We start from the raw sequence: 25,779 nt of genomic DNA, 5'->3' as shown, positions 1-25,779 counted from the left end.
CCTTTCTTTCCTTCTTCTCACCTTCCTTCCTTCTCTCCTTCCTTCCTTCCTTCCTTCCTTCCTTCCTTCCTTCCTTCCTTCCTCTTCTATTTCCTCACTCTCCCTCTTTCTTTCTCTCTTCCTCCCTTCTTCCCTCCTTCTCTTTCTCTCCTCCTCCCTTCTGCCCTCCCCCTTTTTCTCTCTTCCTTCCGTTCTTCCCTCATTCCATACGTTCTTCCTTCCTTTCTTTATCTTTCTCCCTCCCGCTTCCTTCCTGCTTTCTGTCTTGCTTCATCCCCTTTCCTTCCTTCCTTCCTTCCTTCCTTCCTTCCTTCCTTCCTTCCTTCCTTCCTTCCTTCCTTCCTTCCTTCCTCTCTGTCTGTCTCTCTCCTATTTCCTCCCTCCCTTCCTTTTTCTTTGCTTCCCCTCCTCCTCCTCCTTTCTTATTTCTTCCTTCCAGCTGTTTCCTCCAGAAGAACTGGTGCCTGGAGCTCAGTTGTTATTCCTGAAGATCTCCGGGCCCCCACCTGAAGGTTGGCAACCCATCTTTCTGCACATGGATTAGGAATGGGGGGTCCAACTTGGCCCTTGCCTGCTACTCTCTACCCACTTCAGCATGCTGATTTGATCAGGGAGCAAAGGGAGGAGGGCCAGCAGCCAGGGAGGATCCTGCATTTTGTGTTGATCCTGCTTGGGCTGATCCTGCGTTGAGCAGGGGTTGGACTAGATGGCCTGTACAGCCCCTTCCCACTCTAGGATTCTAGGAGTCTATGAGGACACAGTGCAGGAATGTGTCCTAGCATCCATTGTATTCCTGGGTGCAACAAGCTTTGCCCCTGGCCTGCAATAAAGAGCATTGTTTTGACTAACGGACTCTTCATGCACAACTCCAAGATTCTATTCTACAAACCTACTTGAGAATATTGGCTGGCAAGCAGAAAATTCAGAAACATTCTTCTACCACACTTGAGAACCCCCCCCCCCGGCTTCCTTCGAGCAGGAGCAAGCTGCAGGAAGGCACTTACAGCACTTGGCCATGGGCTGCTCCAGGAGGTGGCTCCTCATGAGCAGGAAGGTGTCCCTGGGCTGCAGTTTGCCACAGGAGGTGCCTACATGTTTTCCTGCTGGCTTCTTCCAAGCAAGGAGGAATCCACGGGAAGATGCTGACAGTGGGACAGGCGGATCTCAGCCACCACTTGCCCTGGGAGGTGGCTCACTCCCCCATGTTGCCCATCTCCTCCATGTTGAAGGAGGCCAGGGGAGAGGCCAAGGCCAGGGCAGCTTACTGGCAGGAGGGGCATGCAATGAGGCCAGCTCCTCTTCCACCCAGCAACTTCTGAAAGGGGGAGGAAGTATGAGGAAGAGAGCTAAGAGCCCTTATTAGGGGCTCTCTCCCTGCTGGGGCTAGACTACCAGGGTGGGCCATTCCTGGCCGAGTGCTGTCTTCCTATTGGGGACAATGGGATAGGCTATGAGTCGTCCTCATGGACCTTGGTTTTTATCCTGCTTAAAGATTCAAAGTCCCCTGCTTTTGCAAGAATTGGTACAAAACTGCAGCAAACAGGCACGAGTTCTAGGGACTTGTCTAGGCAACAGCAGGTGCAAAAAAGGATCTAGGAGTCCTAGTAGACCATACTTTGAACATGAGTCAGCAATATGACTCACTGGCTAAAAAGGCAAAAGGGATTTGGGGCTGTATCAAACGGTCTATCGGTTCCAGATCACAGGAGGTGATGGTACCGCTTTACTCTGCTCTGGTTCGGCCTCACTTGGAGTACTGTGTTCAGTTTATGGGCACCCCAGTTGAAGAGGAGTGGAGTGTATCCAGAGGAGGGCAACAAAGATGGTGAGGGGTTTGGAGACCAAGATGTATGATGAAAGGTTGGGGAGCTTGGTCTGTTTAGCCTAGAGAGGAGACGACTGAGAGGGGATCTGACAGCCATCTTTAAGTATTTAAAAGGCTACCATGTAGAAGATGGAGCAGAGCTGTTCTGTCTTGCCCCAGAGGGACGGACCAGAACCAATGGGATGAAATTTATTCAAAAGAAATTCCAGCTAAACATCCAGAATAAGTTCCTGACAGAGCAGTTCCTCAGTGGAATAGGCTTCCTCGGGAGGTGGTGGGTTCTCCTTCTTTGGAAATTTTTAAGCAGAGGCTGGAGAGCCATCTGACGGATGATTCTGGGAACGTTCAAGGGGGTGGTAGGTGACAGTGGATGAGCGATTGGGATGTGAGTGTCCTGCCTAGTGCAGGGGGTTGGACTAGATGACCCAGGAGGTCCCTTCCAGCTCTAGGATTCCATGCATACCAATGCAACCATTGAGAAGGTTCACCACTGGAACCACTGGAAGGACACCAAATAAAACAAAAGTCTTCATCTGGTGGTGGGAGACAATAATAGAGGGAGACAAATCTTCCTGCAGACAAGTTCCAACGTTTTGGCACTATGACAGGAGGACAAAATAATGGCACTCATTCCCCCCCTCCCCCGCCCCAGGTGACAAAGGCAGCCATTTCAGGGGAGTGGCATATGTCACTCACGGCTGGCATCAAAGTGCTTACCATTGTCAAAAAGAGCCCAAATTCTGGATTCATTTCCACATTATCACCGTCCGTAAAGATGAAGTTCTTCTTGCGCTCCTTCTTGCAGGTCAGGACAATCGCAATCTGCTGAGCCGCAACCGAAAGCACCGGCAGATCAATGCGGTTGAACTCATCAAAGCAGCCCCAGGAGCCAGACTGGGCCAGACCTGAAGCATGAAGCAAACACACCGTTCGTGTTCCGCGAGGCGACACAACCAGACAACACCCAAAGGGCAGCACACGCCCCCGTCAGAGCGAGCCCAGTCAACGGACTCAACAGCATCTCCTGACCCCTCGTCCCACAAAGATATGCCCACAAAGCACATCAAAGGGCAATCTCAAAATTTCAATTCTGAGTGCCGTTATCATTATTACTGATGTTGTTATTACTGTTATTGCTGTTGCTATGATCAGATGCTCTTCACTGGACCATGTGGTACCTGTCTTGTGACTTCCACGTTCTTTGCAAACTGCCCTGAGCCGCAAGGGGAGGGCAGAATATAAACGTAAGAAATAGAATACAGAACGAATAACTCACATAAAGGCCACAAAAGGCAGGCTCAGCTTTGGAACTCAGCCTCAGATACTTCAGGCACCGTTCAATGGCCCTGCCCTCATGATGCAGTGAATGCATGTGACACCCTCCAGAGGTCTGTTGGTGAGGAGAGAGCTATCATAGATTCTCCCTACAAATGACACCAGGAACCACCACCTGGAAAGATTTGGGGTTTAAGAATCACACTCTGAGCTATATTCAGGAGTCCACAAGTCTAGTTCAGCCATGGAATGGGCTGTCTAAGAAGGTGGGGAGCCACCCCTCTCTTGTGGTCCTCAAGCAGGGGAAGGACAGATCCTCCTCCTGGATGCTGGAGGCTGATCCTGCACTGAGCAGGGGTGGGACAAGATGGTCTGCGTGGCCCCTTCCCACTCTAGGATTCTAGGAGTCTAGTTCAGCAGAGGAATGGGCTGCCTAAGAAGGTGGGGAGCTCCCCCTCACTGGCCGTCTTCAAGCAGCGGCTGGACAGATCCTTCTCCTGGATGCTTGAGGCTGATCCCACATTGGGCAGGGGGTGGGACTAGATGGCCTTCATGGCCCCTTCCCACTCTAGGATTCTAGGAGTCTAGTTCAGCAGGGGAAGGGGCTGCCTAAGGAGGTGGGGAGCTCCCCCTCACTGCCCGTCTTCAAACAGCGGCTGGACAGATCCTTGTCCTGGATGCTTGAGGCTGATCCTGCACTGAGCAGGGGGTGGGACTAGACGGCCTGCATGGCCCCTTCCCACTCTAGGATTCTAGGAGTCTAGTTCAGCAGGGGAAGGGGCTGCCTAAGGAGGTGGGGAGCTCCCCCTCACTGCCCGTCTTCAAGCAGCGGCTGGACAGATCTTTCTCCTGGATGCTGGAGGCTGATCCTGCACTGAGCAGGGGGTGGGACTGGATGGCCTGCATGGCCCCTTCCCACTCTAGGATTCTAGGAGTCTAGTTCAGCAGAGGAAGGGGCTGCCTAAGGAGGTGGGGAGCTCCCCCTCACTGGCCGTCTTCAAGCAGCGGCTGGACAGATCCTTCTCCTGGATGCTGGAGGCTGATCCTGCACTGAGCAGGGGGTGGGACTAGATGGCCTGCATGGCCCCTTCCCACTCTAGGATTCTAGGAGTCTAGTTCAGCAGGGGAAGGGGCTGCCTAAGGAGGTGGGGAGCTCCCCCTCACTGGCCGTCTTCAAGCAGCGGCTGGACAGATCCTTCTCCTGGAGGCTTGAGGACGATCCTTCATTGAGCAGGCGGCTGGGACCAGAAGGCATGTGTGGCCCCTTCCAACTCTAAGATTTTTTAAAATGTTGCAGTTGCCAAATATTGTTTTTAGATTTCAGATTTTTGGGGGTGAACCTGGGCATTTTTCAGGTTTGTCAAAAAAATCATCTTGTCCATTCAGGGCTCCAGTCACTGGATTTAAGTAACTTCAGACGTAGGTCAACTTAGCCACAAGGGAGGGACCAGCAAGTCCATGTGGTCGGGATCTCATTTCCTCCCCACCCGCACTCCTATATCCTTTCCTTCCTCGAAAGCCCCTATATCTTCTTCCCTTTCTCTGCCTCCTCCTCTCCTTTCCAACCCCCGGCCAACTCACCTTTTTTCTGTTCTGTGTTCCGTTTCTCTTCCTGCCCTGCCCTCCGGAGTCTCTCCCTGGGCAAACTGTGGCCCAGTGACACAGTCCAAGCTGAGCTGGACCAGTTGCACTGCAGGGAACCTTTCCCAGTCTGCTGCATTACCTGCCCACCCTATTTCCTCTTCCCCTCCTCCCAGCAATGCACACCTTTCCTTGTGTGAGAGACTTTGACTTCTAAACAAGTACATTCCTTAAGGTAAAATTTCTTTATTAGAAATGCAAGTATCCCCTACATTGAAGACATAGTCACAGAACTGATTCACAAGGGAGAGGGCAATCAATATAGGGGCTCCCCCTCCATTGGCAACTTGAACCAGGCACAGTTCAAATGAGTAAAGAGATAACAGTCCAGGCTTCAAGGGATGGGAAGACGTGGTAAACTAGAAGCACTAAAAGGGAGGAGGTGAGGAATGTTTGCGCAGGATGAGATGCATAAAATGCGACAGCAGGAAATCATCCTTGTGGTGTCAAGTGGAAACCTGGGTTACATCAGGGCACAAAGGCCAGGCTACCTAAACACTCCAATGTTTCTACGCTTTATGTAAGCAGCCCTGAGCAGCCTCCAGGGAGGGCGGTATATAAATATAATAAATACAAATAACAATAAATAAACTTACAGCCAAATATAATCATGGCAGAAACACACAGGGGCTTCTGACACTTTGCTTCCTCCTCTCTTTCTCACCCACCCATCAGCCCACATTTTAACGGCCCCTTCTTGTTTACTTTATAAATATCCTGCCTTTCTTATTTATTTATTTATTTTTCATATTTATACCGCCCTTCCCGAGGGCTCAGGGAACTGAGAACTATACAAAGAACCATACATATAAATAACTATAACAGTAATATTACTAACTGATGATGATAACAGGGTAACAGAACAACATTAATTAAACAGTAATAATACTGTGCCCAATGGGGAGGCATAATTTCCCTCTTTGCAATAGCCATGTCGGGTGGGCAAGAGGGCGGATGTGTCAGTGACCCAAGGTCACTCAGCTACTTTTCACAGCAGAACTGGGGCTGGAGGTCCCCGGCTGCAACTCGACCGCCCTGTCTTGATCAGGGCGGCTGTTTCTGGACGGGAGCAAGAAGCTAACCCTGGGTGAGTCAAGCAGTTCAGCTGGTATCCCATGGCCTGATGGGTAATGCCAGGCTTGCTGCAGTGGTAAGGAGTGTGGTATTTAAAGCCTCTTCGAGCCTCCTTCGGGTAGAGAAAAGCGGCACATAAGAACCAACTCTTCTTCTTCTTCAGTAATCTCAGGGCTCTCTCAGCCTCACCCATCTCACAGGGTGTCTGTTGTGGGGAGAGGAAAGGGAAGGCGACTGTTAGCCGCTTTGAGACTCCTTCGGGTAGAGAAAAGCGGCATATAAGAACCAACTCTTCTTCTTCAGTATTATCAGGGCTCTCTCAGCCTCACCTCCCTCACAGGGTGTCTGTTGTAAGGAGAGGAAAGGGAAGGGGATTGGAAGCCACTCTGAGACTCCTTCGGGTAAAGAAATGCAGCATATAAGAACCACCCCCCTCCTTCTTCAATGAGTCCTCCCTTAAAGTCCCAAACAGCCCTTTCCCATTTACTGAGTGAAACTAAGCAGATATCAGGCCTGGGAGGCCGGCCAAACGGTCTGGGGCCTCTGTGTGTGAAAGCTTATCATTTTTTCAGATTTTTCAAAAGAACCTTATCATACAATCATAGATTCATAGAGTTGGAAGGGGCCATACAGGCCATCTAGTCCAACCCCCTGCTCAACGCAGGATCAGCCCTAAGCATCCTAAAGCATCCAAGAAAAGTGTGCATCCAACCTTTGCTTGAAGACTGCCAGTGAGGGGGAGCTCACCACCTCCTTAGGCAGCCTATTCCACTGCTGAACTTCTCTGACTGTGAAAAAATTTTTCCGGATATCTAGCCTATATCGTTGTACTTGAAGTTTAAACCCATTACTGCGGGTCGTTTCCTCTGCAGCCAACAGAAACAGCATCCTGCCCTCCTCCAAGTGACAACCTTTCAAATACTTAAAGAGGGCTATCATGTCCCCTCTCAACCTCCTTTTCTCCAGGCTGAACATTCCCAAGTCCCTCAACCTATCTTCATAGGGCTTGGTCCCTTGGCCCCAGATCATCCTCGTCACTCTCCTCTGTACCCTTTCAATTTTATCCATTCACTGCTCCAGTTTCTGGATTTCAGCATCCTCAGATTTGGATTACTTTAGTGTTCAAATACACGGCAATGCAAGGTAAACATCCCATTTGGGAAACTCAGTACATAAATATACTCACAAAGAGCTGTTTGTGTTGTGAAAGTTTGGGGCTTTATCATGAAATCATTCAGAATAATATTCTGTACACTTAATATGCTAGGAGTTCCACCTCTGGCATCTTGAGGTTACGCAGGTCTATTTTGTCAGTTGAGATTAGGGTTTGTGCCCTTGAAGGCAAACCAGAAACTCCAGCTAGCAACAGAAAGCTGCAGCTTGTTTTCTAAATTAGGCAGAGTAAACAGGTTGCACATTCAAGTCTATTTGCTTCTTTATGTCACTCATTTTCACACCAACTCTGGCTTGAATCCAATTACATCTAAAATGGAGGCCTGGATTTTACTAAAAGAGTCATGGTTTGTAAAGCAGAAGACACTCTGACCTTTAAAGATTCTCCCTAGACCTCTGAAATCCATCTGGTCTGAACAGTTGAAGACGACGACATATTTTCCAAGGCACCTGCCCATGTCCTTGGTCGTTTCTGTTTTCCCCGTCCCTGCAGGTCCGGCAGGCGCGCCCCCCATGCTCATGCCTAACGCTTGGGCCAAAGTGATGTAACACCTGCAAAGGAAGGACATTAAAAGCCATGAGAAAGCCAAGTTTGAAGTCAGCAGTCTAACATACAAAGCAGGCTCAGGAAAGGTTTTCAATACTATCTAGATAGATCCAGATGGGTAGTTGTGTCAGCCTGTAGCAGTTGAAAAAAGCAAGAAGCCTGGAGCACCTGAATTACTCACAACATTTGGGGCAGGGGAGGAGCTTTTCTGAGTCCCTGCTCACTTCTTCAGGTACAGGTAAAATGTGAGGCCACCTGAAGAAGGGAAGCCACAAAAGAGCCACTGGACTCCTGATCTTTTCTTCTGCTACAGACCAACCAGCAGGGCTGTCTCTCCTGACTTCTATCTACATCTTGGTCTGTATTCGTCAGGAAGTGAGCCGTGATCCACAAGAGCTCCTGCCCTGCTGCAGGTCGTGTCCTCTTTGTGGTGACCCTTGGCTCCTGCTCTTTTCTACATTTATTTAGAATATTTCTTCTTCCACTTTTCTCCCCAACAGTTAGTTTAGTTTTTTTTCCCCTAAAAGAACAAAATATTGTATAAACAAACAAACAGGAAAAAACCCAAAAGCTGCACAGAACATCCTGGTCCGGTTTGGCCTCTGTCGAGGTGGTCCACGAAGGCTGCAGGCTGTGAACACAGAGACAAGCCCCTGGCAAGGAGGGAGGCTCAAGGGACTGGCTGTTGCCTTCTCACCATGGAGCCCTTGAATACAAGCATGCCCTTGACAACATATCAACCAGCCGAATCCCCTGATGGGTGACAGCAAAAGCTCTGGGAAATCTATGGCCCCTTCCTCCCTCCCTCCCCCCCAAGAGTTCCTGGGGTGGGGGTGGGGGCAGAAAGCAGCCAGGTACCTCTAGGGCTTAATGCAAGGAAATACACATCTAGGTAACTGGAGCGGAATGCCATTCTTAAACACTGCCATTCTAGACCCAGGAAATATCAGTTAGTAATCTACAACCTCCCTTCCAATCTATTTGGGTATCCAGGCTACTTGAATTGCTTTCCTGGTCATCCAGAGGGTGTCTCCAAAAACTCAGTCCAGGCCTTGAATTGGATTTCAACATGTAGACACCGTCATCATCAACATGGATACCAGCACATGAAGGTCTCAGTTCCTGCTCATAGAATCACAGAATCATAGAGTTGGAAGGGACCTCCTGGGTCATCTAGTCCAACCCCCTGCACTATGCAGGACACTCACTCCCTATCGCTCCTCCACTGTCACCTGCCACCCCCTTGAACCTTCACAGAGTTAGTAGTTTGGCTTGGTGGAGGTGGAAGAACACCAGCCGTGCTACTCTCATGATCTGCTCCTCCAAGGGATATGTTGAAGATCACATCCAGATTCCTGGCTTTGTGCACAGCTGTAAAATGAATGCTGTCCAGGCAGGGTAGGCATGCTTCCTCATCTGGTCCTCTCCTACTCAGCCACATTACCTCTGTCTTTGAAGGGTTGAATTTCAGTTGACTCTGCTTGATCCATTGCTTCACGTCAGCTGGAAAATGACTCTGGGTATGGGGAGTCATGATGAATGCCATTCATCATGAGGCAGAGCTGGGTTTGATGACAGTCCAAATTCTCAGAAAAGCTGGGCAAGAGGGTGCATAAGGATTTTAAATAAAGTTGGGGAGAGAATCACACCCTGAGGCACTCCACGATGGAACTGACGGCAGTGCAACTGATTCTCCCCAACTGCAACCCTCTGTCCTCCTTCCAGCCATTATGGACCTGTCCTCCATATTCCCATGTTGGCAATGCACTGAGCCAGAACCACATAACCACCTATGTCAAACGCTGCCATGAGGTCTACCATCGTGAGCAGCGCCAACCCACCTCGGTCCAGCTTCATCCCAGGCCTAGCACCATCTCTACCCCATGGCCAGGCCGGAAGCCAGACTTTAATAGGTCCAAGACTGAAGCTTCCTTTAGATATGCTAGTAGCTGGTTCATGGTGGCCCTTTCAACCGCTTCCCCAGAAACGACGGATGTGAGATGGGGCACGGGTCCAGAGATGTTTTATTCAGTAAAGGACAAACCACTGCCTCCTTCGGCTACCTTCAGAACCTCCCCTGTAGAGAGGGAGAGATTTATTATCTCCCAAAGGGGGCCTCCTGTCCTCTCACTGTTCCTTTTCAGGCCAGGATCCAAGAGGCAGGTGGACGGCTGCACTGATGCTAGCAATCTATCCAGTTCAGTCATCATGAGCCATCGAAAGCCACCAAATACTCCCTCCAAAGTCAGCCAAGGGGCTCCTAGTTTCCATACTCTATCAATAGTTATGGGGAGGTCACAGCAGAGCATCGAGATTTTATCCGAAAAAAATGCTCACGAATGCCTCACATCTAATTGACTATTATTTTGCCACCCTTTGTTGAGGATGGTTAAAGGCTAAACTACCCTAAAACAACTGTGAACTTGCAGACATGATGGAAACTATGTCGAATTCATGCTTAGCAGTTTTTACCATCATCTCATAGGTTTGCATAAGCTTCCTATGAGATGTTCTCAAAGCTTTGTCGTGAGTCTTCCTCAAATTCACTGTAGTAATCATTTGCCAGTTGTTTGGAAGCGGTGGCTGGATGGCTCAGGCAGAGTGGCCTGAAACTCAACCCCTCCAAGACGGAGGTCCTGTGGCTGGGCAGAAGAGGGCAGGACCAGGAAGCGAGCCTCCCATGCCTGGACAGTGTGCAATTAACACCTGCACCTTTTGCCAGGAATTTGGGAGTGACCTTTGATGCCTCCCTTTCTATGGGGGCTCAGGTCACTAAAGTACCAGGACAGCATTTTTCCATCTTCACCAAGCCTGGCTAGTAGCACCCTACCGGTCCTCAGATCACTTGGCTACAGTGATCCATGCAACGGTCACTTCCAGAGTAGACAACTGTAACTCGCTCTACACGGGCCTGCCCTTGACTTTGATCTGGAAGTTACAGCTGGTACAAAACTCGCTAGGACACCTTGGAGGGCCCATATTCAGCCAGTGCTTCGCCATCTGCACTGGTTACCAGTCTGTTTCCAGGTCAAGTTCAAGGTTTTGGTATTAACCTTTAAGGCCATATGTGGCTTGGGTCCTACTTACCTGCAGGACCGCTCGGTTGCTTATGCCCCCCTGCAGGGCCCTCCGCTCTGCGGGTATGAATTTACTGGTCATCCTGGGCCCCCGGGATGTTCACCTGGCCTTGACCTGGGCTAGGGCCTTTTCAGTCCTGGCCCCAACCTGGTCCCGGAAGAGCTGAGGGCCCTGTCAGAATTTTCAGCTCTTCCACCAGGCGTTTGGTTGAGGCCAGGGTAGAACGCCGGTGTTTCCATCAAGGACCCCTTCCCAAAGTCTATCAAAGTCTACTAGAGTCTATTAGACCAGCACCCACTCACTCCTAGTGGAGGAGACTCGGCCTCTGTCTGAACCCTCTGAACGAGGTGGGATGGGATAGATTATTTGTGTTTTAACCACTTGCTTGTTTTATTGTAAACTGGGGTTTTATGGGGTTTTATTGTATTTTAATATTTTATTCTGTGAATTGCTGCAGGTTCCTAGGAAATGAAGCAGTATATAAATTGAAATAATAAACAAACAAACAAACAAAAATGAAATCATCCGCTTTTGTATATATCTCTTCAGGGTTGCTTGTGCTTGACCACTGAGATGATTTGTGAAGATATCTGTGCATTGAGCTAGATGCAGTCAAAAGCAGAAGGGTATGTGCTATAGGTCCTGTCAGCCATGGTGAAGCCCTGCAACTATGTAATTACGTATTTGTGTTTGTGTATCTGCTTTATTTTTATTTTTTTAATTTGGGTATAAAGCATAGGAACACAACAGCAATCCTCCCTTTTTTCCTTTTGCGTTTTTCCTTTGGAGCTTTTCTGTCCTATTTTGCGTGATTCTCTCTTCTATCAAGAGGAGGGACAAAGAAAGAGGGGGCCTTCCCTGTATTTTCTGGGCTTTCTGAAGCCTGCCCCTAGAAGAATCCTCTGTTCATGAACTGAATTAAACACAGTGCCGTATTAAATAAACTTGAACAAAGTCTTGGATTGAACTATTTTGTACTTCTATCTCCACCAAATACGAGAACTGGAAGCTTGGCACAGGCAGGAGTGAAAAGGCCAGGTATTAACTCTATGGAATTGTTGTTCCTTGTTTGTAGGATCCTGAATCCTATCTCTTGAGAGCCTCTGCACTGGCGCCCATGTTTGTAGACTGGAAGAAGGCGTGACACAATCTGTTTCCTGTATTTGAGCTGGCTAGAGAGAGAAAGGCAGGGTCCAATCTGAATCCATCATTGACTGAGTTCAAAGGCTAACCCTCTACCTGTGGATCCAAGACTCAAGGTTGGATCCTGCCTGCAGTGCCCTGAGAGACTTCCTTTTCCGCTATACTGCAGCAAGCAGGGAAAAGACTACCGCTTTACCCTGAAGAAAGCAGGAATGGACAGATCTCAGCCCCGTGTGCTGATCGAACACCTCCCTGTGAGCAGCGAGCCAAAAGGACTCGGAGGGTTCTTTTCCAGCCTACATTGATCCTGTTACCACTAAATCCTTGGGAAAGTTTTTTTGTTCATTTTTTTTTATTTCCTTTCCAGTTTACACGGAGAACAATTTACTTATGGTTTTTTGTTTTCTCCCTGTTACCCTCAAAACAGAAGTCCTGAGTAGCAGGCATGTGAAGAAGCACAACAGAATGACACTACACATATTATCTTGTGAAGGGGGTGTTACAGTAATTGAACTTTAATCTAGTAATCATTTTGAAATGCCATTTAAACAGGTTAATATGCCAGAGTGGGAAGCAAAAGGTGTTTTGAAGAAGAAGAAGAAGAAGAAGAAGAAGAAGAAGAAGAAGAAGAAGAAGAAGAAGAAGAAGAAGAAGAAGAAGAAGAAGAAGAAGAAGAGTTGGTTCTTATATGCCGCTTTTCTCTACCCGAAGGAGGCTCAAAGAGGCTTACATTTGCCTTCCCTTTCCTCTCCCCACAACAGACACCCTGTGAGGGAGGGGAGGCTGAGAGAGCCCTGAGATTCCTGCTCGGTCAGAACAGCTTTCTCAGTGCTGTGGCGAGCCTAAAGTCACCCAGCTGGCTGCATGTGGAGGAGGAGCAGGGAATCAAACCCAGCTCTCCAGATTAGAATTCCGCACTCCTAACCACTACACTAAACTGGCTCTTACTGAGAATCTTACTGAGAAAGGTGTGTAGGAGGTATCTAAGTTGCAAACACTTTAACATATAAACCTCTTTGAAAGCTGCCATAAGGGCTGAAGGGAGGTGCAGTGGTGAGGTAGAGACCCCAGGCTATTGGCTCATCCTGCAAGGGGCATCATCTTTCCCAGCCTCCAAGGAAAGGGTATTTAACACTATGTAATCCTATTGTTCTCTGTGAAGATTTGGGAACTCCCCTGTGTCTATATTTCTTCTGCAGTAAGAATATAAAAATATTTTTCTCTCAGCGTGATTAATCAGGGCTGGGCAAAAGAACCCTAATTAGGCCGTTTGACTATCAGATGCTTTGTTGTTAATCAACCTGGTGTTATACACCTCGGGGCTGGAGGGCCCCCTGTGTCCCTAGGGTTGGGGCAGAGGTTAGAAGGATTGCAAACATCCCCATATTGCATGAGTCCTCCATGTCTCCAAGCATATGCTCCTTTCAGGGTTATTGTCTAGCCTTCTTCCACCACTATATCTGCTGTATCCCCCAACTGTGGGAATCCTTTTTCAGTGGCTCAATGTTTTATGGACACAGCCATGTAAATGACCTGTTCTAATGACAATCATATCTCACCTGTCTGTCAGAGGGGTTATCACCAGCCGATCAGTACAGCCCAAGAACTCATTTTGATAGATGAAGGATACATCTGTAATGTTAATCAACATCTTGTCTGCATCTTCACTGAAATAAAATCTGCACTGTTTCAGCCACTCAAAATCAGAGGGACTCTTGATATGCATCCGGCACTAGAAAGAAGGACAGAAGCCATCATAGACCTGAAATGCTTAGTTCAATGAAAATGTATTAAAATCTCCATAGAAACTGGTTACTTTTAAACTCATGGGAATATCTCAGCACCCAAAAACATATATGTTGTCAAGACAAGATATCATGCAGCATAAGAACAACGTATGTTCATGCACTGATGTTTTCCTTCACTTTTACTGTGCATGCCCATTGGATGTATTTCTTTGTTCCGCAGATCATCTCATTTTCACTGTGCATGTGTCTCAGGCATTCTGTTGCCATTGTCGTCGTTGTCATTGTTGTTGTTTGAATTTGTATTCCTGCCACTTCCGGAATTGGATCATGGTGGGTTACAATAGTCCATAATTAAAACCCCCAATAAAACTCCATCAAAATTATCAAAGCAAGAATACAAACTTACAACAAAAAGCCAGATAACATAGTGGTGCAAATCACTCATAACAACTACCCACCTACCCCACATAACATCAGTGGAGAATGGCAGGAGGGAGCCATAACCCCATGCCATAGATGATTCTGGCACACTGCTGGCCCACCAAGGGGGGCCCCAATCTGATCTTACTCTTAGCCCCAGCCTCAACTATACACCTGGTGGAAGAGCTCTGTTTTGCAGGCCCTCCGGAATGCGGAAAGCTCCCACAGGGCCTGTAGCTCCTCATTCCACCAGGTAGGGGCCAAAGGAGGCTACCCAAAGGAGTCTCAAAGCACCCTGTGAGGGAGGGGAAGCTGAGAAAGAAGACGAGGAGTTGGTTCTTATATGCCACTTTTCTCTACCCAAAGGCATCTCAAAGGGGCTTACATTCACCTTCCCTTTCCTCTCTCCGCAATAGCTGCGGCCCGGAACCAACTGATCCTCGGACCGGTACTGGTCCCCAGACCGGGTGTTGGGGACCACTGCTCTATATGGCAGCCTTTTAAATACTTGAAGATGGCTATCAGATCCCCTCTCAATCGTCTCCTCTCCAAGCTAAATAGACCAAGCTCCCCCAACCTTTCTTCATATGTCTTATGTCAAATTATGTTTTCTTCATTGATATGCAGAAAACATAATTTGCAATTAAAGGAGACAATCTGAGAGAGAAAAGGTGCAGAATGCTGACACGTCATTCAAAGTAAAGCTTTACTGAACTGAGTTCACTGGAAATCGAAAATAAGTTGTGCATGCAGAAAAGGCCAGTGTGACATACTAACATAGTTTAGTTTTAAAGGATTTTTAAAAATATATATCATTGACAAAGGAACCACTTGGAAACTTGATTCCAACAAATCTATGTATGATGTACTTTCATAATATAAAAATGTCAAAGCAAGTCTTCTTCAGTTTTGTATTTGGCAAAGGTATGAACTAAGCCCAAAGCACTGAACATGGATTAGATACAAAGAGAGTAGCCTAGAGCAACAGGAAAAAAGAGGGGAATATTCAGAAGGCCCTTGCTACAGAAAAATGGGAAGGACTTTGTGACGTAATTAGCATGCAAGATATAATGACAGCAATATGTAATGCTTTGAGTGGGTAGGAAGCTGAAGGGCCAGATAAAACCTCTCAAACAACTTCCTCTGTTTTTTCAGTGTCTGAAAAATCTAAAATAAAGATTTTTTTTCAGATGTTAGGGCGATCTGGCTGTGACTTCTGTCACCTCACTGGTCACCAGGGCTGATTTGGTTGATATGGCTGGCTGTCCCATATCTCCCTCTCGAAGGGGTGTGCTTAGTGGAAGAGGACCATCACCCCAGATAGGAGGAGTTTACCCTTTTTCAGTTAAGGGTACACGATAGCTGCACTCCCCTACTAGAACATCCTCCAAGTAAAGATTTTGCCATAATTACTTCAATCCCTTCACTGACGAGCATAAGAATGCTATTGTTTATGGTCCCAACCCTGTTGAACCTGCAGACAATTTTGGAATTTTGAGAGACAGTAATGGGTCCCACTACAAAATGGCTGCCAGGGGAGACAGGGCCAATCACAAAACAGTTGCCATGGGAGCTATTGACAATCAGAAACTGTTGGGAAGATTGAAGCCACATTTCCTCCAATGAGTAGGGCAAGGAAGCCTGTTACTGCTTGGGCACCCTCTGCAGAACCCAATGTGGTTCTTCCTGGGCTCTTTGGAAGCACTTTCTGCTCCAAGGACAAGGGAAGACAGATTGGCCTTTCCTTTAAGAAGGAGATGAGTTTGGGAAGAAGCAAACGGGAACAGGAAACACATTGGTGGTGTCACAGAGGCCATGGATACCACACTGAGGATCACTTATAGGGTTGTGCGCTTTGGCACATTTCGGCCGACTCAGCAATCACCAAAGCCCAAGGCGGCCAGTGGCACAGTGCAGAAAGGAAGGGCGGTGGTGGTGCTGGCCTCCTACACACCACTTCGGGCTTCGGTGGTTGCCAAGGCGGCCTAAGTGCCCAACCCTAAACTTAAATATGCTTGGGCTTGCAAGCCATTGCCTGGGAAACAAAAGGCCCCTGAGAATACAGCTGAGGGCCCCATGCTGTAAGGTTGGATACATTCAATGAACACGTTATTTCAAAATAATTCTGTCCTTCCCACAGAGGTGTTTATGATTAATAAGTAACTTTACCAGGTCATCAAATATATCCCTTTGGTGCACATGAATTGTAATCAGCGTCTCATATTTAATTCGCTCCACTGGAGTGAGATCCTTTGTCGTCATGTCTATCAGAGTGTTCAGGAGAACCAAGAAAGACTGGTTTGTATTCGGCATTATTTTCTTATCATATTTTGCATGTGTCAGAGCTTCTTCAGCATCTCGCGTCCAGATCATCTGGATTCCCAGCAAGCCAACCTTAAGAAATAATGTTGCTTTTAAGTACTGTTTCATCTTTCCAAAAACATTTTTGCTTATCCACTGATGCAGAAATATATTCCTATCCAAGGACTCTTGATATATACCGATTCAACAGCCATGTTATCCTGACATTTAAGTAAACTATAGATGTTATTTGATGTGCCACACCCTAAGGTCCATAAATTGGTCATCCTTCTAGTCCCTTAACTGTGGTTCAAAAGTTCAGAACAGATTAGAAAAAGTTTTTAACCCCTAATAGTGAACTTTCGTTTGTGTTAACCATTTTTAAGTTGCCCCTGGACTCAAACTTTGTTCTATTGCTTCAGATCAACACAGCAACCCACCTGAATCGTGCTGAATGAGAAACTATTTACTGGCACAATGAGGAACTCCTAAACTACAAACTAGGAAGTGTCATGGGCAGAATGGGCCATTTCTGTTTCCTCCGCTCTGCCACGGCCCACCTCCCCACAAGAAATCTGCTCCTGACCATCAGGCCCCCTTGAGTACACAGTCGCCTGGGGCATGGAGTGTTTCACAGGAAGCCTCACCTTCAGAAAATGTCCTGTGAAAAATCAGAACCTGCATCCCAGTGCTACTCTAAGGAAGACACTTGCCTGAGCTGGGAACGAAGAAAGAAACTCTGTGAGCTGGAGGTCCGCTTCGTGGATGCTTGAAGCCGCCTGACGGATCACCAGGTGCAAGGAATGCTGGGACTCCTTCAAGAGCAAATTGAGCCAAACCTCCACATTTCCTTCTGCCATGACAGGCTTTTCCAACTCAATTGTCTCATTCTCTCGTGAGGAAATGGACAGGATCCGATCGTAAACCTGTCAGTCATACAAACACAGGAGGACAGTTTTGCATCAGTTTGCCCTTCGTATCTCTGAAGTACTTTTGTGCATTTCCTACAAGTGAGGACACTTATTTATGCCGTATTTTTCTTTCTCAGGATTAAGCTGCAGGTAGTCAACATAAGGGCTTCCTTTGATCCAACTAGCCCAGGATTATGTACTCAAACTGGCAATGGTTTTCCAAAGTTTCAATGACAGATATTCCTAGACCAACCCCCCAAGACCCATAGAACTACAAACACCAGACGTTCAATTCAGAACTTTCTAAATGCAAAGAATATCCTTTACAAAGGCTTTCTCAAGTCCTTCCATAGATACAAAATGTCTTTTGTCAAAATGTCTGACAAAGTCTACCTGAACAAGTTTTTGCTCTTGGGTGCCAGCCGTTGTGACTTAAGCAGGGAAGCCTGAAAACGCACAGGTATCCTTTTTGAAGAAAAAGTTCTATTTTAATGGACTATTGGTTCTTGGATGTGCTCATGGATACACAGCAGGTTGCTTCACACCATTCATGGCTAACAGGATAACTGGCCTCTCACGCAGTCCTATCCCCCCACCCCACCCCACCCCCCTCAGTCTTGTTGCCTTTCTGCTCACCTGGGATCACCACAGCTGAACTCAGTAAATGAGACTGCTGAACATGACAATCCGACAATCGCGGCATGCCTAGAACCCAGGGGTTCCCTGCATTGGTGCCTGCTGGCATGGAGGTAGGACAGAGAAGAGCACAAGGGACTACTTGCCGGTGGCCAGAACCTCAGAGCATCACTGCTTCACTTGTACGGATAACATTACAATTGGACAAACCTTGTCGTGGAATTTGACAGTTTTGATGTTATCAAAGACATTTAACAAGTGAGCTTGTATGGAGTGTGAATCCGAAGCTTGGCCCAGAATCTCCAAGAGAGCAGGGTCTGACACAAAGAAGAAACGGGGGAATAAAAGACGCTTCTTCTCCAAATACCTAAAATGGAACAAGAACAAAGGATTTGATGCAACAGCATCCCATCAAGCTGATGGGCAGTAGGTCAATCAATGCAAAATAAGTTATCATCTTCTAATATAACAGAAGGAGATTTGATTCTTATCCGCTGCTTTTCTCTGCCCAAAGGAGTCTCAAAGAGGCTTCCATTCGCCTTCCCTTTCCTCTCCCCACAACAGACACCCTGTGAGGAAGGGGAGGCTGAGAGAGCCCTGGGATTACTGAAGAAGAAGAAAAGTTTTATTTACTTTTTATTTATTAACTAATATTTAGCCTGATCTGGAATTCAGCCGGGAGCCAGTGCAACTGCTGGATGTGGGACCTCCGAGGGGTTGCTGTGAGGACCCTGGAAGCCACATTCTGGACCAATTGCAGTTTCCGGATCAAGGATGAGGGCAGGCCAGCACAGAGCGAGTTGCAGAAGTCCAGCCTAGAGGTGACCGTCGCGTGGATCACTGTGGCCAGGTGTTCCAGGGCCAAGAAGGGCATTAGTAGTTTGGCTGGCAGTGGTGGTAGAATGCCAGCCACGCTACTGTCGTGATCTGAGTCTCCATTGAGAGGGAGGCATCAAGTATCACTCCCAGGTTCCTGGCAGAGTGGGCCACTGTTAGCTGCACTCCATCCCGATTGGGTAGGCGCGCTTTCTCGCTTGGGCCTTTCCTTGGTTCCTATATGCCAATTTTCTCTCCCCAAAAGAGGCTCAAAGCAGCTTACAGTTGCCTTCCCTTTCCTCTCCCCACAACAGACACCCTGTGAGGAGGCTGAGAGAGCCCTGAGATTACTGAAGAAGAAGGTTGGTTCTTAGATGCTGCCTTTTCTATCCGAAGGAGGCTCAAAACGTCTTACAGTCACCTTCACTTTCCTCTCCCCACAATAGACACCCCGTGAGGGAGCTGAAGCTGAGAGGGCCCTGAGATTACTGAAGAAGAAGAATAGTTGGTTCTTATATGCCACTTTTCTCTACCCGAAGGAGTCTCAAAGCGGCTTCCTATCGCCTTCGCCTTCTTCTCCCCACAATAGACACTCTGTGAGTTGGGTGAGGCTGAGAGCACTTATATTACTGAAGAAGAAGAAGAGTTGGTTCTTAGATGCTGCTTTTTTCTATCCGAAGGAGGCTCAAAGCGTCTTACCGTCACCTTCCCTTTCCTCTGCCCACAACAGACACCCTGTGGGGTGGGTGAGGCTGAGAGAGCCCTGATATTACTGCTTGGTTTTATCAGTGCCGTGGGGAGCCCAAGGTCCCCCAGCTGGCTGCATGTGGGGGAGTGCAGAATCGAACCCGGCATGCCAGTTTAGAAGTCCACACTCCTCACCACTACACCAAGCTGCCTCTCAATAAAATGTATTGTGTACTTCTGATAACATCCTGAAGGTTCTGAAGCCTACCTACTATTAGTGGAATCTCCCTATCACGCCCCAAGGTGTAGGCTGTGCCTGACTCAGACCACCAGACAGAAATCCTCAAGACCCAGGAGAGGCTGAAGGCACTTTTAATGGAGAGATTCACCAGGCATCACAGAACACATAGCAAGGTGTAGAATAGGAAACATGACAGAGACATAGGACAAAAGGGGTCAAAGCCTTATATAGGTTTGTGGAGGGGGGGAAACGCTGGCAGGAAAATAGGTTCACACAGGATGAATTTTTGATCTAAGAGGTGCAAAAACGATAGCAAGCTGACATCCTTTCCCAACCCAGGCAGCTGGTGTTGAGGCGCTGCTCTGTAATCCAAGGACGCTTCTAAGGCTAACAGATAAGGGGCTTGCAGCAGGGGAAAGGAAGCAATGTACAGGCAGGTTGTGAAACATGAAGCCTCAAAGCGATAGCTACAAAGAAAGGGAAGGGGGAGGAGGTGAAAACCAAAACCAACTTGCCAGGACTGACCGGGAGACGATTACGACACTCCCCTCCCCCCCCCCAGGGTCAATTGCTGCTCTTGTTCAGGATTCCACACACCCCTCCTCTCTTCAGGCCTGCTGTGAAGGAGCCTCTGACAGCCCCTGATGGAGGGGAGGGAGGCCTTTCCTTCCAAGAGCAATGCAGGGGAGTCTGCGGGCTTTCCTTTAGAGAGGGGAAAGCCCCTCCTCACTAAAAAATACTGCTGTGGCTGCCCTCACTGCTGGAGGGAAGATGCAGCCAAGCCAAGCGTGTCTCTTCTCCACCACTTCTCCACATCTTCCCACACAGGATGTTGTAGAGATAAAACATTGGAGGTCAACCATGCAAGGTTGTTGTGCAGATGAAACTGTTGTGGGGGTTCTTTTACCTCCTGCTTAATCTGTACAACAACCCAAGTGTTTCATCTGCACTACCACCTGTGTGGGAGACCTCAAATATTTCTTTTGCACAAAAGACTTGTCCACACTCTAAAACAGCCCTTTCTGCCTTGGGAGCTGTCCTTTATAGCAGGGGTAGTTAACCTGTGGTCCTCCACATGTTCATGGACTACAATTCCCATGAGCTCCTGCCAGCAAATGCTGGCAGGGGCTCATGGGAATTGTAGTCTATGGAAATCTGGAGTACCACAGGTTGACTACCCCTGCTTTATAGTCTGGAGATGAGCTGTAATTCCAGGAGCTCTCCAGGCCCCACCTGGAGGCTGGCTACCCCAGGTTGGAAATACTCCTGGAGGTTTAAAGGAGGGCCTTAAAATGGTACAATGCCTCACAGTCCACCCTCCAAAGAGGCCATTTTCACCTGCAGAGCTGATCTTTATAGTCTACAGATGAGCAATGATCTAGAGATGATGGGAGACGCCTGCAGGCTGAGGCAGGGGGGAGGGGAATGGTGCAGGTGTGTCCCTCTGGCCAGCCCTTATCAGCAACTGTTTGTATTTTGGGGTACAGGTAGACAGATTGACCAACATGGGTCCTGTGAGTCTAGAAAGTGCAGGAAGATCTAAATAAAGAATATTTAGAGACTGTTAATGGTGAACAAGTAAATGACTGGAGAGACATGGGAATTGAAGTGACTTTTTTCAAACTTGGCCTGGTAAATAAAAAACTGCTGTGTAATCAAAGGCATAAGTGGCCCAGAATTTCACTTAGCTTTTCAGGAAAACAGACAGTGAGACCTTAGCCCTTAGCCTTGATCCGGAAACTGCAGCTGGTCCATAATGCAGCCATACGCGGTCAGGGCCCAGTGTACCTGAAGGACCACCTTTCTCCCTACGCCCCTCAAAGAGCTCTGCAGTTAACCATCTCCAACTAGCTAGTGATCCCTGACCCCTAGGAAGCTCACTGGACCTCAATCAGGACCAGAGCCTTCTTGGTCCTGGCCCCCACCTGGCAGAATGAGCTCCCAGAGGAGATCAGGGCCCTAACAGAATTTGAGCAGTTCCTCGGGGCCTGAAAAAGGGAGCTCCTATGCCAGGTAATTGGTTGAGGTCAACCAGAGCCAATACCTTCCATTGGGCCCCCGAGCCTCCCTCCCATGAAACTCATTGCTTGATTCATCCAACTCACAGGGCTGTGGGTTCTATTGTTATTTACTGTACTGTACTGTACTGTTGCTGTTTATAGCTATTGATATATCTGTACTGTTCCCTGTTCCACTAAGTTTTATGTAAACCACCCTGAACATCAGGAGAGAGTGGTGAATGAATGAATGAATGAATGAATGAATGAATGAATGAATGAATGAATGAATGTTTTTATATAGGACTGCATTTGACAAATTTAGATTTTATTGGCAATCCAAAGAAAGATTTTGAATTACGGTCTTTTAGGTGTTTTTAATCGTTGTTTTATTTAGAGCTGGATTTTCAATGTAAGCTGCCTCGAATTCTACAAGGTCGAAAGCCAGCTAATAAATATTTTAAATAAGTCAGTAAAATTATGACTTAGTCTTAGACTGCAGCTCTCAGAAGAATTGAAAAAAGGTATTTGCTGATATTTTTAAGAATTTTTTTAATTTAAAAAAATAAACTACAACTTATAGATAAAACTTGCCTTATAATATTGATAGTTACAGGAGCAACTCCTTTAGGAGGCTGTTCCATAATGGTGGGGCTGCCACTTAAAAGGCCCTCTCTCCTGTGCCCACCAGCCACGTTTCTTTGATTGGTGGGAGAGTCAGGAGGGCTTGTCTCTGTGATCTACCTACCCAGGTAGCAAGATATGGGAGAGGACAGGCTTTCAGGTACCTTGGTCCCTAGCCAGGTAGGGCTTTAAAAGTCAGAACCAACAGCTTGAATTAGGCTCAGGAGCAAATCTGTAGCCCACATAATTGCTGTAGTATCTGGGGCACAGGCTCCCAGACCAGAAGTCTAGCTGAAGCATTCTACACTAGCTACAGCTCCCAAACACTCCATCACTCCAGTGGCTCCATCACTTCCTTTGAAATATTCCCTTGATCTGAATCTCTAACGAGTGTGCTTCTCGAGCCTGTCAAGCTCCATCTTTTGTCTCAGAATTTGAATCTACAAAATCTTACCCTGTAAGAGACTTCTGACAAATTTCCAGTTGATCCAACAAATGCGGCAGCAGCTGCCCCATGGTCTCATCCCCAACACAGCCCTGGACCACGTTTGGTATTTCATGGGCTCGGGTCATGATCTTCACCCAGGATTTGTCAATGTTAGAAAAGCGCTTGGCTTCCTGTTTCAAAATGCAGACAAGACAGCTGTCAGAGTTACTGTGTGGCACTTCAGGGAAGATGACTTCCAGCCGTTGCTAACCTCTTAAGGCAAATCCCTGGGTTTGGAGGACTTTAAGATGATTGGCCAATGTTTCCCTAGCTTGTTGGCAGGTTCAGTATGACCAACTAAAAGTTCCTACCTTTGGAAGCTGTTTTGCGATGTCTCCCCCCACAAAGACAGCCTCCAGGTATATCCACAGATTCTGCACAGTCATCCAGTTCTCAATGACATCGGTCGTGTTAGACAGATGCTGGACCCACTTTTGTATCTGAGCCTTGAATGGTGTGTTGTACCTGCAGTCAAATGCATGAGATGAGACCAAGTCTTCTGAAATGGTCACATTATTTTAAGAAATCCCTGGAGGAGGCAAGGAAAAGAATCTACCTGTTGCTCATGAGAGAGCTCAGGACCATCAGGCTGTCCTCCATGCTTGCAATGGTCTCGGCAGTGCTGTCTCCTCTCAAGAGCAGCTCTCCACGGGTTTTGAAATTTGCAAAGGTGAATGTTTTGTTATCCCATTCGGCAATCACCTGCTTCAGTTTCTGTTCAATGTCCCTTTCCTTCACAGCACTGATACAGATATCCTAATCAATCAACAACAGAGACTTTAACCACTTCATACCAAGCCTATCAGAGCACCACTCAAAGCTGTGGAGCAAGCTCCAGAGGAGACCGCGGTCCTGACGCTGCCCACAATCTACTAGCCAGCCATATTAACCAGCAGAGCCACAAGGGGGGCTTGACTGCAGCCTGTTTGCCACGAAGCTGAATGATGCCGGTGACCCCTATGGACTCTGCACACCAGGGCTTTCTAAACCGTGAATGGGCGTCAAAAGCAGGTCACATCTGCGTGTCCTTCAGTTTTTCACAACTTTTCAGCGAGCCCTTTCATGATGACTAAAGTTTAACTGTTCTGGCAACTGTTGCACACATTCATGACATGACTATCAATCACCAGAGTCCAAAACCAAGCCAACATCGCCTTGCTTGGCATGATTTCCTTATGGAAGTGCTGTAGAGCAGTGGTTCCCCAACCTTTTTATCACCGGGGACCAGTCAGCACTTGACAATTTTACTGAGGCCCAGGCGGCGGGGGGGGGGTAGTCTTTTGCCAAGGGACATTGCTCCATTTGCTTTCCCACCGGCTCCCTTGACTTCCCACTGCCCACTGGGAGGTGCTGCCAGCAGTAGCTGCACACTGCCACACCAAGGGGGAGCCCCAGCCATGGTGGCTGCCGGAGAGCACCAAAGGTGAGGTAGCGGCAGAGTGGCAGGGCTGCCCCCGAGGCAGCAGCTGGGGAGTAGGACGAGGAAGAGCCGTGGCCTGGTACCAACTGATCCACAGACAGGTCCCGGTCCCCGGACAGGCGTTTGGGGACAGCTGCTGTAGAGCACTCTCTAAATTTCAAGCATCCAACCAGAGACCAGTCTCATAAAACAGTCTAAAGTTTCCCAATATAGTTGGATCTATCCAACCTCCTGATCAGCCCTGCATTTATGTAAGAACACAGAAAACCCACGTGCACCATGTACAATTCTGCCAAGGAAGGATGGTGTATAATAGTGTACAAGACACTAATCTTCACTCTCAGGCATAGATCCGTTTCGTGGCGCCCAGCTGGAGTAAGTCTCCCATTAGCCGGTTGTGGAAGCATCCTTCTTCTCACTATCCCAAACTGCTTCATATGTTGGCCAAACATTGGCTGTTGCCAAGAGATGGAGTTCATGTCTTGCCAACCAAAGCAAAGGTGTCCTGTTTTTCCAGCTTTTCATAACCAAGATGGCTCAGACTATGTGTGCCCCACATTTCAGCTTTTTATCTGCTGTGAGACGTAGGGAGTGACTCAAACCTAAGTACATTTTTCAAATAATTATGCCCTTGTCTGCTTTCTCATGGACACATGAAGCTGCTTTATAGCAAATCAGTTTGTTGGTCCATCAAGGTCAGTGTGGCCTATTCAGACGGACAGTGGGTCTCCAGGGTCTCAGGCAGAAAGGGGCCTTTCACATCAGGCATTACCAGAACCTTTTTTAACTGGAGATGCCTGGGATTGAACCTGGGACCTTCTGCATGCCACGCAGAGGCTCTGCCACTGAGCCAGTGGCCCTCAGTTCCACTTAATACCACAAACCAGCTGATGCAGAGACACAATGCAGTGGAGGGTATGCACTGGCAGAACGAAAGAATGCATCATCCAGAACGAAAGAGTGCCTCTGTGTTGTAGCAGTGTGTAATCTGCCTGAAGACTTTGGGGGGAGGTGGATAACGAACACAAACATGAACGCGAACACAAACACAAAGAAGTGCATTGGGACTACAGTCCGGCCAGAATAAATACCTCTATCTCTTCTTTGAATTTCAATAGAGGGGCTTCCATGATGTTCCTGAGTTTGAACATCTCATTTTCAACATCAAAAGTGTGCCCCGTGAGAGTAGTAATCTGCTTCCAGTGACGTGGCATCATGGCTTTGTTGGACATCAGCTCAAGCAAAGGGCAACATTCACTGAAGTCATCGATTGTCTTCTTGAGATCCAGAAATGCCTGCCACTCCTTCAAAGCTCGTGGCAGCTTTCGACATCTAAAAGCACACCACGTAAATCCGCAAATATCTTTGACAGTGCTTTCAAATAGCATTAAGGGAGGAGGAGAAGGAGGCCAGGGGTGGAGCAGACCGGTCACTGCCCCTCCCTGAGAGGGTGGACACTCCTGAGGGCCAATCAGGTAAGGTCCTCACACAACATGAGAACTTTATTATGGCTAGGGATGGTCTTAAGAGCCCACTGTGTGCTAAATTACTGTCTACTGTGAGAGGGGAGCATTAATGATTAATAAAATCCTTTGTTAAAGGATCCCATAATCCGTTTTTCCATTTATATCCAAAATGCATCTACTTGGCATTATTAGATAGGTCAAAATCTCAACAAGTAAAACTAATGACAGGCACTGCTCAGCAGCAGCAGCACCGGAACTGGAAAGGCTTT

General features: G+C 47.7%; 1 protein-coding gene across 3 annotated transcripts in view; it reads right to left on the bottom strand.

Annotated features, from left to right (window-relative positions):
- The window catches only part of DNAH5 (dynein axonemal heavy chain 5), a 323,270-nt gene that overhangs the window by 179,976 nt on the left and 117,515 nt on the right, over positions 1 to 25,779 (bottom strand). For all 3 annotated transcript variants that reach the window (XM_077353359.1, XM_077353360.1, XM_077353361.1), the window contains 10 exons: positions 25,136 to 25,376; positions 23,181 to 23,380; positions 22,936 to 23,089; positions 22,592 to 22,755; positions 17,983 to 18,139; positions 16,939 to 17,151; positions 16,094 to 16,318; positions 13,316 to 13,488; positions 7,362 to 7,540; positions 2,543 to 2,730 (listed from right to left, as the gene is read on the bottom strand). In XM_077353359.1, coding sequence (XP_077209474.1) covers positions 2,543 to 2,730; positions 7,362 to 7,540; positions 13,316 to 13,488; positions 16,094 to 16,318; positions 16,939 to 17,151; positions 17,983 to 18,139; positions 22,592 to 22,755; positions 22,936 to 23,089; positions 23,181 to 23,380; positions 25,136 to 25,376 — 1,894 coding nt within the window. The remainder of the gene's footprint in view (positions 1 to 2,542; positions 2,731 to 7,361; positions 7,541 to 13,315; positions 13,489 to 16,093; positions 16,319 to 16,938; positions 17,152 to 17,982; positions 18,140 to 22,591; positions 22,756 to 22,935; positions 23,090 to 23,180; positions 23,381 to 25,135; positions 25,377 to 25,779) is intronic.

Source organism: Paroedura picta, chromosome 9 (assembly GCF_049243985.1).
Source record: "Paroedura picta isolate Pp20150507F chromosome 9, Ppicta_v3.0, whole genome shotgun sequence".
In the NCBI taxonomy this organism is placed as follows: domain Eukaryota; kingdom Metazoa; phylum Chordata; class Lepidosauria; order Squamata; family Gekkonidae; genus Paroedura; species Paroedura picta.
The sequence above is the reverse complement of the archived record's forward strand: the minus strand, read 5'-3'. Positions and strand labels throughout refer to the sequence as shown.